At 41.4% G+C, this 17318-nt stretch overlaps 1 protein-coding gene across 1 annotated transcript in view; it reads right to left on the bottom strand.

The window, feature by feature from the left end:
- The window catches only part of SLIT3 (slit guidance ligand 3), a gene marked incomplete at its 5' end in the record, with an annotated part of 525497 nt that overhangs the window by 118398 nt on the left and 389781 nt on the right, over positions 1-17318 (bottom strand). Inside the window, 4 exons of the mRNA XM_080626822.1 lie at positions 1712-1855; positions 4959-5102; positions 14319-14393; positions 15594-15744. Of these exons, the coding sequence (XP_080482948.1) occupies positions 1712-1855; positions 4959-5102; positions 14319-14393; positions 15594-15744 (514 nt within the window). The remainder of the gene's footprint in view (positions 1-1711; positions 1856-4958; positions 5103-14318; positions 14394-15593; positions 15745-17318) is intronic.

Below are 17318 nucleotides of genomic sequence, written 5' to 3'. Positions count from 1 at the left end.
GACTCACAAAGAGCAACAACAAAAGGAGCAACAGTTTTTAGTGCTGTAAATATGCCAAGATAAAAATGGAAATGTTAAACTTTGTATGAATTTCTGGCTCACATCAATAGATGCAAAAATAAGTCATTACAATACCCGATTAACTCCCAAAGTGTGGGTTGAACAGGAAAAGGAGTCATACTATCTATCTTCAGTGGTAGTGTCATCTAATACATCCACCTACAGTGGAGAACTGCTAGGAAATGAACACATCTGAATTTTGAATTTATATGTGAAATAGCACTATGGCCTTAAACCAATGCCTATAGAAGTGAAAAGCATCCCTTCTCCTACCTGTAGAGCAAGCACAGGGTGCAAATGCATCAAAGAACAAACGTTTTCGTTAAGACATGGCTAGGAAGCTGCCATGACCAGCATGATTAGAAATCATTGCCAAAGCAAGGCATTCTACTTAACAGCAGGTTTAATTGCTGTTGTTAGAAATGGTAATAATCTTTACCCACAGTTGAAAACAGAAGAAAGTGGGCTATCTTCTAACAAAATATGACAAACGTGCTTCTATGCAAACAAAGTAGGGACTTTATAGACTGATTCAGAGTCACAGCTATTAAGGATGCAAGTACAGGAGTCGCAAGCAGGCACTGCTTGCAGCACAGGGAGAACAAGCTTTCAGCAAGTCGCACTCGCTTTGAACACTGACTTGAAAACAGTCAATAAAATGAATATGGTTGTGTGTCTCTCTCTTTGACCATCAATTTCAAGGAGGCTTTTGGGACTACAGGAAGTAAATGGAAGAGAAGTTCTTTATGCTGCATGAAGCTAATGCCAAAATCAGAGCCAATTTGCTGGTGAAAAGTTATAACAACAGAATCAAAGTACGAGGAACAAAATAGCTGAGATTTAACACTACTTTTTTCCTCCAAAACATGATAAGGAATGCTTTCAAAACCTGAAATACAGTAGCACCAACAGTTTATTTTGACTGGACAATTAGGATGTATTTTCAGGGCAGACAACTTCCATTAACAGCAACATCAGGGGCCCCATTCACAGCTGGAAACAAAGGGCAGACTTTCGTTCCATATTTATCAGTCTGCACTTTATTAAAATGGACACACTACTGAAAGCATGTAAACGTATTTAAGAAGCAAGGGGAGTACTTCAAAGAAGGAGGGAGACTTATCAGAACAGCTTAGGATGGGATTTTCAAGTTCACATTCAGCAGGACTTGAGTATTTTGTCCTCTTAAGCTCTTCTAAAAATCTATGCATTAGCTGGTAGATTTCTTCTGATATTTAACTAATTTAATTGAAATCAAAGAAAGCTGTTCTTCCAAAACTAGACTCTACTGAAACTAAAGCGGCTTCAGGGAGCTAAAGTGTATGATAAGCTATGCACTTCTGAAGCTGCAGAGCATCTTTTACATGAACTTCTGCTGTGCATTGAATAGATCACAACACAGCACAAGAGTCGCCCTGCCCCAGCCTGGCAGCCTCCAAGTGTTTTCAGCCACTCCAGCTGAAGCAATTCCTATGTTTTTCAACTGTTTTCCTAAATCCCACCTTGAATCTTCCAAATGTGCAATTGCAGTACGATGGGGTTTTCCTTCCCTAAGTGAGGTTTTCTGTATATAAGCAATAAGTAGCTTGATTTTGCAAAAGCACAGAATAACAGCATCATGCCATGTTCATACCATAAAAAGATAACTTACATTGTAGACAAAGAAACTAATGTGCTGAAGGCTCCGGGGGTGATAGTGCTGATGTGATTGTCATACAGAGAAAGAAGCCTCACTGAGCTTAGTCCAGCGAAGGTGTCATTGTTTATACAGCTGATAGAGTTGCTCCTCAGCATCCTGCAAGGATTAAAACAAAGAATTAGGAACTATGGGGGGTGATGGGATGGCAAGGATGGTGGTGTATGATTTCAGGATAGGAGATCCTTTATCTAGGGCATCAATGAATGCTTTGGCAAGCACTGTGCTCTATTTTTATTGATTGCAGAAGTACAACACAGCTATAGGAGGGCTACATTCACGTAAACATTGTCTCATGAATTTAAAATGCCTTTCTTCCACACAACATTAGAGGCTGACGATCCACACCTCAAAGTAGGATGCAATTAAAATTACGACTAGTGACAACCTTGAAATAAAAGCTAAAGTCTTCATTTAGTAAATATCTGAGAGTAAGTGAAGAGGTGTTTCAGCTATCAGTTGAGAAAGACTGCCAGAAATGTGTGACAATAACAATACTGGCTGTATCCTGTCTACTCCCGTCATGGATGTTTTTTGTAATACACACTGCATAAGTATGGAAGGAAACAGCATCCTCAGCAGAAATCAAGGAATAGCTTAGGAAAGAACTCCAGACCTAACACAAGCTTTGAAATGTCATTATACTCATTAATTGAGAAGACAGAAAGCAGTAACCATCCTATAAAATGGTCTTTGCTCAGTGTTTGTACCAGATGAATCAGTGCTGTGTTTTGGATGATACATCTCTCCGAGTTGTTATGGTAACAATGAACTCAACGATAAAGCCCAATTAATCTGAAAGGCTGTAGTATCTTGTTTCACTCCATAACAAAAAAGGCTCATGTATATTTGTTACACTGCATGCCAATCAACATCTGGGTCTGTAAACATCATTACACTGATGTGATATTCCTACTTAGGTGAAAAATTACCCAGTAATTAAAGCATACTGCCAAAAATCCACAAAATGTATGCAGCTCATGCTGCTGTTCCAGTGAATTGATCCTGCTTAATTCCTCGGTATCAAATTCATGCAGTGAACAATGAAAATTCAGGCTCCTTTAGGAGTCTGGATTTAAATCTCAGATTGGTATCCAACAGATGGGTACTCGGATGCTACATCAATAGATACTTGAAAAATACCAAAGAGAGATTACACATGGCTGGGAAGAAATTCAGAGTGTAATCACAAACACTCAGTGTTTAAGTCCTGAACATAACGTTGCTTTTGATTTACTGTTCTTTAGGTATGTTTAACATCACAGGCTCCATGGTCTCAACAGTTCTGGTCTTGCAACTGTGGTGAAACTGTGCCAGAAAAGCATCGCAGGGCTCAGACCCACACACCTTACATGTGGAGTACTAAGCTGCCTGAAAGCAAGGTCAAGACCACAAGCTCTAAAATGAAGGGGGTAGTAAATAGGATAAGTAAGACCTTAGCAACAGTAGGAAACATCTGAATTCTGTATGTAAAGTATCAGACAGTAGTATTGCAAGATGGGATGACTGAATTTGGATGCCAATCTTGCACAGTGCTTTATTACATGTCAGGAAACAGTCTTTTAAAAACTGGACCATGACCCTGTCCAGTGGGGCCTCTTTATAAAAGATCACAATCTTAATGTTCAGAGAAAGTCAATTAATGGATAGAAATATATGTTCCTCAAGCCAAAACCTTTGGTTTCGAATCATAGTTCACGGTGCACTGTGTGCCCTTCCTGAAGGAAAACTTATACTTACAGTGCCTCATATCGTGCTGTGTATATTTAGACTGCTTTATGGGCTGGGGGGAAATGTAGGTCAGGTCAGCAGGATAGCTTGAATGTTAAGCATCTTTTTATTAAAAAATGCTGAATTTTGTTTAGGAGCACTGCCACAGGCTGCTTTACACTATAAAAATTAATTTAGTATCTATGGGCGCTATTTTCAAATCCCTCACTGAAGTGCATACGTTAAATTAAAGAACAGATGGCTGTAACTACAGAAAAAAAATGTTAAAGGAACAGCAAAAGAAAAGTTCCCTACTCATCATTACAGGCCACAGTCCTTGAAGAGAAGCGTTCTTTTTACACTTGAGTAGGGACTGAAGTAATCATGCCACTATATTCTGTACCATAAGTATTTGTTGCAAATGAATAAATCACAGATTTTAAATTGCATTTGATTCCTAGAGTCTGTTTACTGACAGCATCCACCTAGTCAAGTGCTTTCTTCCCACAGCAGGGAAGACTATGCAAGAGATGTATTTCTTATGTACACAGCATAGATCCTGTCTGGCACAAATATCTGCTGTCACCAGAAGCCTAGTCCCTCACTGCTTCTCAGGATGGTGGATGGCGTGGATTAAACATTATCTTGAAATCTTGTTTATAATTCCTCTTCCAATATAACTTTTAACATGCAGATAAATCAGTGTTAGGAACTATGAGTTTACGCATGTTAGTTCTCAGAAATAAATCAGAGCAGTTGCCTAAGCACAAAAGTAATACCAAACTGATTCTTCGTTCATTTGGGCTCTGTCTTCTTCACACTCTCCCCAATGACAACCACATGAATAGTATATCCACACTATTTTTATGCTACTTAGTGTGGGCAAGAAAGAGCATGCTGTGACTAGTCCAAAGCCATACCTGTGCTTGTGGGCTACACACTTGGTGCAGAGCGAGTGGCCGGCTACCTTCTGTCAGCAGGACCTGTAACAGTTTGGTCATGCCTGCTCTGAAGTTGTTTAGCTCTACCTGTTTTGGTGGCAGTAATAACTTCAGTCTTTCTTTTACCTACTGATTTCTTAAGAGTTTGTAGGATATTAAAAATCTTTTAGGCTCCTAGCATACTCTGGGGTTTGGTTTAAGCAGACAAACAGTTCCAATTTGGGTGGAGGCTGAGCAGAAGGATAGATTAAGAGATAGCAAATGTGCTCCTACATGCCTTGTTTCCATAGGAAATAACAAAATAATAGAACTTCTAAGTGATTAAAGGTGCCCCATTTGATCATGAATTTCACTATCACGTTACTCCTGAAATTTTTGAAAATCTGTTTTTTTACACAAATAGCAGATAAATCTCAAAGCTACCCAGGGCTAGAAATATATCGAAGACTTCATGATAGAGATGCAAGACCCTGCCTTGCAGCAGGCACTGCTGAACTTGAGCACTCCCACTCAACTTAGAGGGATAGAGAAAGCCAGGTCTTTGCACTTACAATGTCTTTAGCCCTGAGAGGCCCCGAAACATCCGTCCATGCACTGACTCCAGCTGATTCTCCGTCAGAATCAGCTCCTGCACTCCTGAAGCTCCATCAAATGTGCCTTCTCGGATCTCCTTGATCTTGTTGTTGCTTAGATTTCTGGAAGGACACAGCCAGTCACAATAAGGAAGTTATTAGTGTTCTATTCCAAACATATGTCACCACACAGGAAGGAGGAAGATAGGAAGAATATGTGCCTTTTTGTAGTTATCTAGAGACATTCTCTCAGCAAGAGGAACATACAGAAGTTCAAAAGTGTACCTACTGTACTTACACATAGTTTGCCTTCACTCTTCAAGACCACAGTAATATCAGATATATCAAGAGTCTTTAAATTAATAGTATTACCAGCTTTTACACCTCATGTCATTCTTGCTTATAAATATCTCAGGGATACAGTAAGTGGGGGTTTCTAATATCTGATTTATGTCCATGAAATTATGGATCACGCTTGGGACTGGTGCTCACCTGGCAAGAATCATGTAATGTTACTACCATGGAAATAAGTGTCACACATTGAAATAAGGCTCACTCATATTTCGTGTACTAAGACCTTTACTCTTTTTAAACTCAGCACAAGAGTAACATACAAACCTGTGTGAGTGCATGTACCTGATGTAAATTCTAATAGTTGCACTCATGAACTCCCAGGCACTTAACACCACCTCTCAAAACGAAATGAGTAGCACTTAATTCTCAATTCACAGCTTCTGCAATATACAGCGTTATTTTCTAAATATTTACTCTGCCTATAGAGTCTCAAGATGTTTGCTTACAGATCAGCCTGGGAAAACTTCAATCTACAAAGTCAAATGAACTTCTGATGAAATGCAAAATTACTCTTTTGAATATTTCATCTTTGTGCAAACCCCGGTGAATAGACAACTTCCGAATGACAAAACACCAATAGAGATGCATTAAAATAAATAGCTTTTAATTATTTAAAACATTTCTATAAAAGTCCTTAAGCACACTAAAACCTTGGGCTTCAGTCCTTCAAGCATCTCCTATGATGCCTTGTATAGATTATGATGAATGAACCTATTTGTTTAGGTTTACAACAGGAAACACTATTCTTCATTTTATTGCCTATAACAAGAAAAGAGAAAGTAAAAGACAGGCTTTTGCTCCCAAGAAGACGCCAAATTCCAACATTATTACTCATACTGAATAGCACATTATTCCATAAATGATCCCAGTAGACATGCAGCATGAGTAGTAGTTTCAGACTCCAAGCCCAGGTGATATAAACAAGCGACAAGGTATCAGATTAACACCTGGGCCACTCTGCTCAGAAGAACAGGGCAATCTTGTTGGGATAAAAGTTGACAGAAGACATGGGAACAGCACAGCTTGGCCTCAGACAGAGATATGTGGGTCTTGCTCTTCACAGAAGTCATCACTTAATAAAAGAAAGCCAAGTCTTGGAGCTGTGTTTCATGTGGGAAACTTGAGAACGCTGGTTCATGTCTGCAGAACAACTGTCTGATAGTGGGCCCTACAGCATGTGGCCCATCACCGCTTGTGCATTCTGTGATCAGAAAGAATAGGAGTATGCCAGCTATCAGCCAAAAATAACATTAAAAAATACAGAAATACTTACATGCAGATTTTGCTTTCCAGAAGTTTAGTACTTTGTGCTAACACTCACTTGAAGAGTTTATGTTCAATGTCAAAGCAAGTCAAGGAAGGATATTCTGACATATGCATTTAATTTTGGGCCTCAGCTATTTCTCTAGTGGAAATGCTTATAGCTCAGCATCTCTGAATACTGGCATAAAGAAATGCTCCCAGTGATCCCTTTCCTGGTAAAGATCATGTCATGATGCATATTTGCCTCAAAATACATGAACAAATAAATAAATGCTTGTGGTGAGGGGGAGGGTGAGTTACTACAATGCACAAAGACTTTGACTTTCAGTTCACAGACTGCAAACTGACATACTTGTAGTTACCAAGTCTTATTAATACTTTTAATATCTAAAAGATACTTAGTCACTTGGGTGCAATTTTAATGGATGATTCAAAGCAAATGAAAGAGCAAATACTGGAGAAAAAAGGCTGGCCAAAATTTGTAAAGAAATTGGCACTTTCATACAGTCCAAACCATCTGAATTTTAATTGCTGCCAAAGAACTCCTGTAGATAAACAAGTTCACTCGGTTGAGTTAATAATGTCGGATCATTTCAACAACACAAAACTATCCAAAAATACGCTAGCTGTGTTAGGAGAAGCCAGTTTTATAAACCTTTCCCATGCAAAAGATTTGAAAATCCAAGATCAAATGCTATGGTGAAACTTGCAAGTTGCAAGGCAGAGAAGAGGCAAGCTTTACAGTAATAAATAGGCAAAGGAGGCCAGGTTGGACAGGGCTTGGAGCAACCTGCTCTAGTGGAAGGTGTCCCTGCCTGGGGCAGGGGGTGAAACTGGATGAGCTTTAAGGTTCCTTCCAACCCAAATCAGTCTGGGATTCTATGATTGTCAAAGCAGATGTTCCGCCACCCTGGATTTCTTTATTTGTCTTCCTGAATTAAAGCTTCCCATAATGGAATGCACCAACAATAAAGAATTACTTGAATAACAAACACAAGGAATTACATATTCTTCAGTCTACAGCTGCCAGCAAAAATGATCAGCTGATACAGGCCTTGAAAGATGAAGGCACTGAAACTTTGGCCTGCTTTGCAGCTCAGGAGAGCTCTACTTCATCCTTCCCAGCACTAAAGAACTTTTAATATATGATCATGGCACTTGATAAGGAATTTATCTAATTGTTTTTAATCAGAAAAACATTTCTGAGACTTTACAGCAAAGTCCCATTATAAAAAAGCCCATCCTCTTACAATGCTCAGCTTTTGTAAGGAATTCTTGACATACTGGAAGACAATGAAAAAGAAAATGGATCTTGAGGATTTCCCATGATACCTGTGCCCTTTGCAGGGCCCAAATGGGAACCTATAGCAACCTAGTCACTCAAGAAAGGTTACTGTTTCCATAAGAACTCTCTGATTTACGCTGGTGATAACCTTTAATCCTATTTCCAGACATTTCTTTTGGGTAAGAGGTCAAAAGAAGTTTTCAGAAAGCATGGGTTTACTTTATGTGGGGCTGTGAATAGGAAATTAACAGATCCAAGGAGGTATCAAGGTGATATTGCTCACACAGCTCACTTTCCAGTCAGATTTTACTTACTTTATGGCCACGGTTTATAATAGCACTATTTCTGCTGACCTTACAACTTCAACACACAACAAGCTGGATTCTAGTCAGACTTAACAGAATCATTCATGCTGCTGGACCTGCTGGGTCACTTTTTACATTCCAGCATGCTATCCGTTGCTACCCTCCCCCAAGAACCACCACCAGAGCAAGCTGTTCTTGGACACAGAATGGCACTGAAAGTGCTACAGGCAGACAGTGAAGTACATCCAGTGACACTCCTACATTCATCCAGCAGAGCAGACTGATGGCCTTACTGGAAAAAAAATGAGGCACAGAATGAGCCCAAATCATGGAATCCCAGCCTGGTTTGTGTTGGAAGGGACCTTAAAGTTCATTCAGCTCCAACCCCTGCCACAGGCAGGGACCTCTTCCACTGGAGCAGGTTGCTCCAAGCCCCTGTGTCCAACCTGGCCTTGAACACTGCCAGGGATGGGGCAGCCACAGCTTCTCTGGGCACCCTGTGCCAGCGCCTCAGCACCCTCACAGGGAAGAGCTTCTGCTTTATCTCTAACCTAAATTTCTCCTGTTTAAGTTTTAACCCATTACCCCTTGTCCTATCACTACAGTCCCTAATGAAGAGTCCCTCTCCAGCATCCTTGTAGCCCCCTTCAGACACTGGAAGCTGCTATGAGGTCTCCACGCAGCCTTCTCTTCTCCAGGCTGAACAACCCCAACTTTCTCAGCCTGTCTCCATACAGGAGGTGCTCCAGCCCCTGATCATCCTCGTGGCCTCCTCTGGACTTGTTCCAACAGTTCCATGTCCTTCTTATGCTGAGGACACCAGAACTGCACACAATGCTCCAAGTGAGGTCTCACGAGAGCAGAGTAGAGGGGCAGGATCATCTCCTTCAAGCTGCTGGTCTTGCTCTCTACAATATAGTTTCCAGAAAATAAACTCTGTTCTGTAGAACAAGTGACAGATGAGTGCAACCTCCATTGCCATGGCAAAATTCATGCTTAGGGGAAGGAACAGCAGGTAACAGCTGTTTCCAAGGACACAAACTCCTTTTACCTCCCCAAGAAACTTGAGATGCTGTTTTTGGAACTGACTGCTAGACTGCAAACTTTATCATGATTCAATTTTATTTTGCATGTGAAATGTGTTAAATCCTGGGCTGACACTCCATGAAATTCAATGTAGGAGAAATATTGACAGACAAATTAAGCCTCCAAAGGCAATGATATGCTAGAGGTGGGTTTGGCAGTACCGGCTATTGCCAAGGCAGACTATTGTAAGACCATACTCTATGTTCACTTTGCAACTTTGGCAAGAGGTAACAGAATGAACTGTTAAACGTTCCTTTCAGGTTTGAAGGTACCACCTTCTTGTTTGAATGTGAGCTCATTGCCAGTTTTAACTCTACAGAAACAGCTGCTGGGACCTCAGTGGGAATGGCCAGTCTCACTGATCTCCTATAGGCAACAGGGAATGGGCACACTCTGGAGCTGACATCTGGAGCTGCAGCCTGTCCCGATGGGTCAGCATTCCCTTTCAGCAAGGAAGTATATCTCTGTGCTCCCACTGAGCTAGGTACCCAGGGGGGTTTGGAGCTTAAACCAGTTTGCCATGGCCAGAACATCCCTCCAGGGGCTCGCTGCCAATGGAAGCCCCGAAGCACTGGAGTATTTCTTCACTGATTAACAACTTGAGGTAGTCCCAGGGAGTCATGGGGTCCCCAGGGCTTGCTTCAGGATGAATTTGGTCGCTGCTGTGAGGAAAGAACTGCTCCTTCCACACAGCTAAAACCCTGACCTCTGTGAATGGTGGTGTTGCCCCTCACCCCTGCCTGATGTGAGATCTTGCTTGTGTGGAGTAAGATCTCCCTTGGGCAACACAGTCCTCTGTAAAAAGCAGATGCTTCCAGCTCCCAGGGCTGGCAGGCAGGAGATCCTGGAGCCTTTCTATCTCACAAGGACAGGATATTCTCAAAATCTCAAGTCATGGATGTGCTCCCAATCTGATGGAGCTCAGAAACTCAGCCTTGTATTCAGAATCATAGAGTCCTAGAATAGTTAGGGTTGGAAAGGACCTTAAAGTTTCAGCCCCCTGCCACGTGCAGGGACACCTCACACTAAACCATGTCACCCAAGGCTTCGTCCAACCTGGCCTTGAACACTGCCACGGATGGGGCAGCCACAGCTTCCCTGGGCAACTTGTGCCAGCGCCTCAGCACCCTCACAGTAAAGAACTTCTGCCTTATCTCTAACCTGAACTTCCCCTTTTTCAGTTTGAACCCGTTACCCCTTGTCCTGTCACTACAGTCCCTAATGCATAGTCCATCCCCAGCATCCCTATATCCCCTTCAGATACTGGAAGCTGCTATGAGGTCTCCACACAGCTTCTCTTCTCCAGGCTGAACAGCCCCAACTTTCTCAGCCTGTCTCCATACAGGAGGTGCTCCAGTCCCTGATCATCCTCGTGGCCTCCTCTGGGCTTGTTCCAACAGTTCCATGTCCTTTTGATGTTGAGGACACCAGAACTGCACACAATGCTCCAAGTGAGGTCTCACAAGAGCAGAGCAGAGGGGCAGGATCACCTCCTTCGACCTGCTGGTCACGCTCCTCTTGATGCAGCCCAGGATACGGTTGCTTTCTGGGCTGCGAGCGCACACTGCAGCCGGCTCATGTTCATTTTCTCATCGACCAACACCCCCACGTCCTTCTCTGCAGGGCTGCTCTGAATCTCTTCTCTGCCCAACCTGTAGCTGTGCCTGGCATTGCTCCGACCCAGGTGTAGGACCTTGCACTTGGTTGAACTCCTGCACTTCAAGCAGATTCAAACTGCTCCTTTCTGACCGCCCTGCAAAATGCTGGCAACACAGCTCTTGGAGCCTGGAAGTCACTGCAACGTGACTTAAGCTGTAGAGACAAGTCATCCCTTTGCATTTGTGAGATCAGGTGAGGCAGTATGGTAAGAACTCAGTGAAAAAAACGCCGTTCCAGGCAGTCTGGAAAACCCACTGGAGAACCCAGGAAATTACTTCTGGACTGGGTTAGATCTGTCTATAGGAATGCACATCGCCTTTTTATTCTACTGTAAAAAGCATCAAATATAAGGATGATTAAAATGTAGGTTATAAACCAGCATCATGTAAATGGGATTTTGCAACTGATTACTGAAGTCGAGGTGTTGGGTTTTGTTTTTTAAAAGGCATATGCAGACATATTAACCTTTTAAAAATCAGCCAAGGAATCTCAGCAATTTAAATCCTAAAAAACATGTGGCATAACTTTGCATTATGGGTCTGTGACCTTTACATTTCTATATCAAGAATTCCATTTTGATTTACATTAAAATGTATTAAAACCTGGGCTGACGCATCATACAATACGGTTCAGCTTAGGAGGAACATTTACAGACAAATTACACCCCAAAAGCTAATTATACATTAGAGGCAGTGTTGGCAGTACCACCTCTTGCAAAGGTGGTCTGACACTTCCTTTTTCTTTGTATATATTTACTTTATAACATCTGCAATATTCAAGAGAATGAGCTGCCAGTTGAGGTCCTCCTCGTGTTTAGAGGTAGACACTTTTTAGCTTTCTTTTTCTTTTTTTTTTTTGAAACGAAGGAAGTTCACCCATTCCAGAAAACGAAACTGACCAAAATGCCATTGTTCCCATAGCTCAAAACTCTTTTTGCGGAAAGACCGAAGCACTCACATTCTGATTTCAAACTTGTTACTTGGTAACTACCATGTAGGTATTTAATTCAAAGGATCCATCTTCATTGTGAAAATGTGTTAGGATTTGGCTGAACTCTTAGTCTTTAACAAAGAGCTTTAAGATTCCTGCCACATCCAGGAAGACTGTAAGACACACTTCTTTGGAAAATTTGTATTTCAGTAGCTAATTTTCCAGAGATTTTTTTTTTCACTTCAGATTCTTCTTCAGATGACACCTTCTGATGTCTCTCAGGACAGAGATACTGTAGTGGTAGGACAAGGAGTGATGGGTTAAAACTTAAACAGGGGAAGTTCAGGTTAGATCTAAGGCAGAAGCTCTTCCCTGTGAGGGTGCTGAGGCGCTGGCCCAGGGTGCCCAGAGAAGCTGTGGCTGCCCCATCCCTGGCAGTGCTCAAGGCCAGGTTGGAAACAGGGGCTTGGAGCAAGCTGCTCCAGTGGAAGGGGTCCCTGCCTGTGGCAGCGGTTGGAACTGGATGATCTTAAGGTCCTTTCCAACATAAGCCATTCTATGATTCTATATTCTATGGTAATGAGGGTTTGATCACTATTCTTCCTCCTTAACAGCAGCTCAATGAAGAGCGCAAGCATCGCATTCCTGCCACATATAGGGAGTTGCTGCATTAGGGCCATCAGCAGCGGCAATCCCATCCATTGGTATTTCCCTACATTTCCTTTCTTGCATATATTATTATTAGCAGAAGGATACTTAATAAAGGGCAGATAATCGCATAGAAGAAAAGAGGTGTTTGCTTGTTTGTTTTTTCCTGGTAACCCCTTCCCTTCACAAAATGGAACTAGGAGAATTAGAAAAAAAAGACTCATCTGGCTTTGGAAGTTTATGGTTGAAATGTTGCTCCACTTACACAAAAAATAAACCCTTTGCAGAAAACCCCTTTATTCAAATTGAGATACTTCTTTCCAGTCAGGTAGAAAAAGAGAAATTAGCTTAACTACAAAGATTTACCAAAGAGCCTCTGCTTGGAGGCTGCTGCTTAAAATCTGTATGAGACCTTTTCTGAGTTGTAGGGCTCAAGCTCTTTCCGCCATCCATCTGAACTGCACCTGTACACCTCGGTTCTCATCTCCTATCAAGAAATCTCTACAGAGCAGAAAAATCTTTTGTTTCACAGGAAACAAAACCTCTTAAAAAACCTCTTGTAACTCTTTCATGTTGCATTTATGAACAACACTGCAGCCCAGTTGAGGCACCTGAGTGACTGATGGGAACAGGAAGGACAGAGCCAGAATTTGCCTACATTAAGTTTAAATCCTTCCAGCTCTTACACCTCTCCAATTTTCCATACCTAAATCCTGAAGGTTTCATGAGGACAGATGCTTTCCAATTTGTGTATACTTCTATATACCACACATTTTTCATACCCACTGACTATCTACTTACACAGACAAAACAGCACTTCAACAATGTCAACAGCCTTTTCTAAGTGCACCATAGCTACAACTTATGGATCATTCATAAGCTATGAAGCTGGCGCATATGATTAATTCCCCAAGCCTGGCGGCCTGCACTTGCACAAACACAACCCCTACTCCCAAACCTGCAGCGCTGCATATGAAGCTCCTGCAGAAATAAAACTGACATAAGAATCCCACTACAGTGGTCTCCAAAGCCCCATAGATCTTACACGGATTCCAGTGGCAAGGGAACTCCAGATGGTAGTAACCACGTGAAATGAATGCAGCAGAAAAAGCCTGGGTGGTTGGTTTCCCTAAATTACCTTGACTCGAGCAATAAAATCTTACTAAAGCAAACAGTTAGATGAGAAATTAGCAATGGGGCCATAGGGTTAAAACTTTAAATAACTTCAAAAAGAACCATTTGGAAGACTATCAGGAGGTATCCAACATATTATTCTCTTTCCACAGACATTGTACAGAGCCAAGACTCAGGCTGTTAACAGAATCATATTTGAATGACTGATCTCTAAATTAGCTAAATGAGTCTCCTTTCTAAAACAATAACGATCAAAAGAAGCTGCCATCATCTGCAGCTTGTAATATTACTTTCCTTTGACTATGTGAAGCAATCACACTAGTTGGAGTCACACAATACAGTCAGAAGACAAAACTAAAATGCTAAATTCTGTAGCCATCTCTAACAATAAGCACAAATCTGAATATATTCTGGGACAGAATTCCCTCCAGTCTCCATGAGTCAAAGACTTTAACAAATATAGTCTAAAGAATAGTGAAATGTCAGCCTAGGGATCTTCGTGTGTCCCTGTGGTTTTCCTGGGCCTGTCCACCTAACAGGCAACTCACTCAGTTTCCTTAAATTCACATTTAAGAAGTGATTTCTGCTACTGTTTTTATAAAAAACATCATCCCTCCCCCCTTCCTTACAATCCAAGGCAACGTGTGTTCTAACAAGCAAGTGACTCAAACTTACATTTTTCTGAGGTTGGGCAATTTCTTGAAGAGCCCGATGGCTTCCAAAACAGAAATATCATTGTCATTCAGACGCCTGATAGGAACAAACAAAGAGACATTTAGTACTTCACAGATGCCTATAGATATAGCTCTGTGACATACAGGGCTGCCACACAGAGAACTATGACCTTTGTTAAGCAAGATACTATCTGCCATCTCTCTCAGACTGCCAGAGTGAAAAGAGTTTGGCTTTGAAGGAAAGGGAACATAGAAGAGTTTCCATAGTAAAAGCTTTAGATGCCTTTAAGAGTGTAATGCCAAAGGACAGTGTCAGAATGCCTCCTTCTTCCAATGCACACGATAAGGGGTTATTAACCTTAACCATTACACAGCCTTGTTTGCGTGACTAAATCTCCCTCATGCATTCTGCTACAGAAGACATGCAATTGGAGATGCGGCCTGCGTAAACAGAAGGGATCTGATTTCAGGTTCTTTCCCATCAAAGTTTGCTGGTCTTCAAAACCAGTGCAAAGGCCACTGGCTTGCACTTTGCATGCAAAATTCTCCTCTGATTACGGGTAGCTCCATTTTTCTATGTAGAGACTTCGCTGTGTTTCTGGTAGTCTCTCACATTTTTCTATCTTAACTTCAGATCAACAATTTCTATGAGGGTTTAAATAGAAGTATAATAACAATACTAACACAAAAAGAGAGTTGTATTTGAAGGGAATACTAATATAACAAAGAGACAGATTCTTCAGCTACTAAGTAATAAATATGCATTCTTATATCTCTTTAGCATTATAACTCTGAAGTATCTCTAAAAGCAAATACATTTCATAAAATCACTTATAGCTTAACAGCACATTGGTTTCAGTGAGAGCCATTTCATCCAAGCAGGAGGCACTGTTGAGATGGAGAGTTCCTGATCTAACTCAAAAGAGTTAATCCATTTCTTAAGTAAAAATGACCTGATGCAAAGCCAAAGGGCTCAAAGCAGAATGGAAAGGAATCAGACAGCTTGGGCCACATAACAGGGCAGCACTTCAAGAAGACTCACACAGGCAGCTGATGCACAGGGCCATGGCTCCTTTCTCATTCCCACAGTGGGCATGAACGCTAAGGAAATAAGAGAGTTGTGGCGCTCTTTTGAAATATATTAACTTCCCCTCTTTCACACAGGGATTAAAGTAGAAGGTGCCTTCTTGAAATGCTCTGAGTCCCTTTTATAGCCTTTAAAAAGCAGGAAACCCAACATGCCCTGCTGAGCACAGCATGGAGAGCAAGCACTTACAGATCAGTAGTATATTCAGGAAGGTGACTGGGTAATCGGGTGAGTTTTTGGTTAGAGCAGTCTACAATTGTTCCCTCGCAGCGACACTTCTCGGGACAGACAAGGTCCATGAAACACTTCCCAGTGAATTTACTTCTGTAATCCTCTGACCCTGCAATGAAAGAAAAACACATTCCAGCAAACAGTTCTGACAACTGTGGCAAGCAAAGGTTTCATGGAATCCATTCTCAGCACCACCTCTTGTCAGCTCCCAGCTCCTGCATGCTATTTTAATACTTGCCAAAGAGCTTTGTTCAGCAGTCTTTCAAGTTACTCCAAGACTGGCCTCTGGTTTTTCACTCTTCCCTTGACACACTGATTCCTTGTCTAACAAACTTACCTGTTAAGGTATGTTCCAGCAAAGTCACTTTTCCCCCATTTAGTGCAGCAACAAGGAAAAGGGATGTTATGAAAGCAGGAGCTACCTTAGCACACTCAAATGACAGGATTTTTATGGATGTCATTAAAAAGCCCCGAATTTTCAGAGCTCAGCTCTTGGAGTTATGTTTGAAAGCAATCTTTTAGGAGAGAACCTTGTCAATTTTCCAACAATTAGATACCTTTATTAACTATGTTAAACAAACAGCAAAGGAAAGTAATAGCAGTTTAAATCATTTTCATTTTAATTAAGGAACGGGTAGACCATACTTAGTGAGAAGCACTCCCTAATGTACCATTATACCATGATTGCCAGACCTCTCTGACTAGGTTTTTGACCCGTTCTAATGAAATGCTTTTCCAATTAAGCCCAGTGAACTAATCTGTCCCTTCCAGGTTTGGTTTTTCTCTTTTAATAACAGCAGGTTGGAAATCTGATCCCTATGCTTCAAGGAACCAGGAGCATTAATAAATGTGTATGTAAGCAAAGCGTTGCCAAGCCCCTACCATGCAATACTTGCCCACTCACTTCATATTTCATAATGGAAGTACCGGAATTGTCTCAGGGACCAGTGACATTCCCAACAATTGTAACTACCAAGAAGTAGTTTTTAACTTTTCCAGAGTTTTAAAGTCAATTGCAAGGCCTTCTCAGGAATGACGTGAGCAGGTTCCGTTTCTAAGAACCTGAAAACATCAATAAAGACTTAAACCTGAGATGAAATTTGTTTTCAGAGACTTGATGACGTTCAGCACCTGCTTCCCCTTCCCAGACTGATAAATACACCTCTGCTCATTTTATGACCACATGCTATTTTCCATAAGAAAAAAGAAGTCACCTAAACGCACTATTATTTTAATTCATGTTACACATTACCTCCACAGGCTGATGCACTGAAAGCGAGCAGTTCTGCAGTCACTTTAACATTGTGATTCCACAGACACACTCCAGTTTAGCTTTGTAATTCTGAACTAGATTATCAGAAACATCACACACAGCTTTGGACATTACCTTCTGTGGTGCCAAGTACTTTGCAAGTTATCATGCTGATTGTAAATTCTAAATTTGTAAAGTCTAAAGTCAGACTTCACTATTGTTTTACAGGTTGACAGCACAGCACTTAAAATATTAGGATTACTGGGCATTTTAAAGTGTTACAAAAATATAGTCTAAGCCTTTCCCCACACCATCATCATTTAAACTTTCAAAACCCCCATCTCATTTGCAGTCCTCAAAAATGCAGGCTTGGTAGTCAGGCTAAAATATCAAGTATATTATGGCTTGGTTACAAGAACATACAGCTCTTC

Source organism: Psittacula echo, assembly GCF_963264785.1.
Source record: "Psittacula echo genome assembly, chromosome: 11".
NCBI lineage: Eukaryota > Metazoa > Chordata > Aves > Psittaciformes > Psittacidae > Psittacula > Psittacula echo.
The sequence above is the reverse complement of the archived record's forward strand: the minus strand, read 5'-3'. Positions and strand labels throughout refer to the sequence as shown.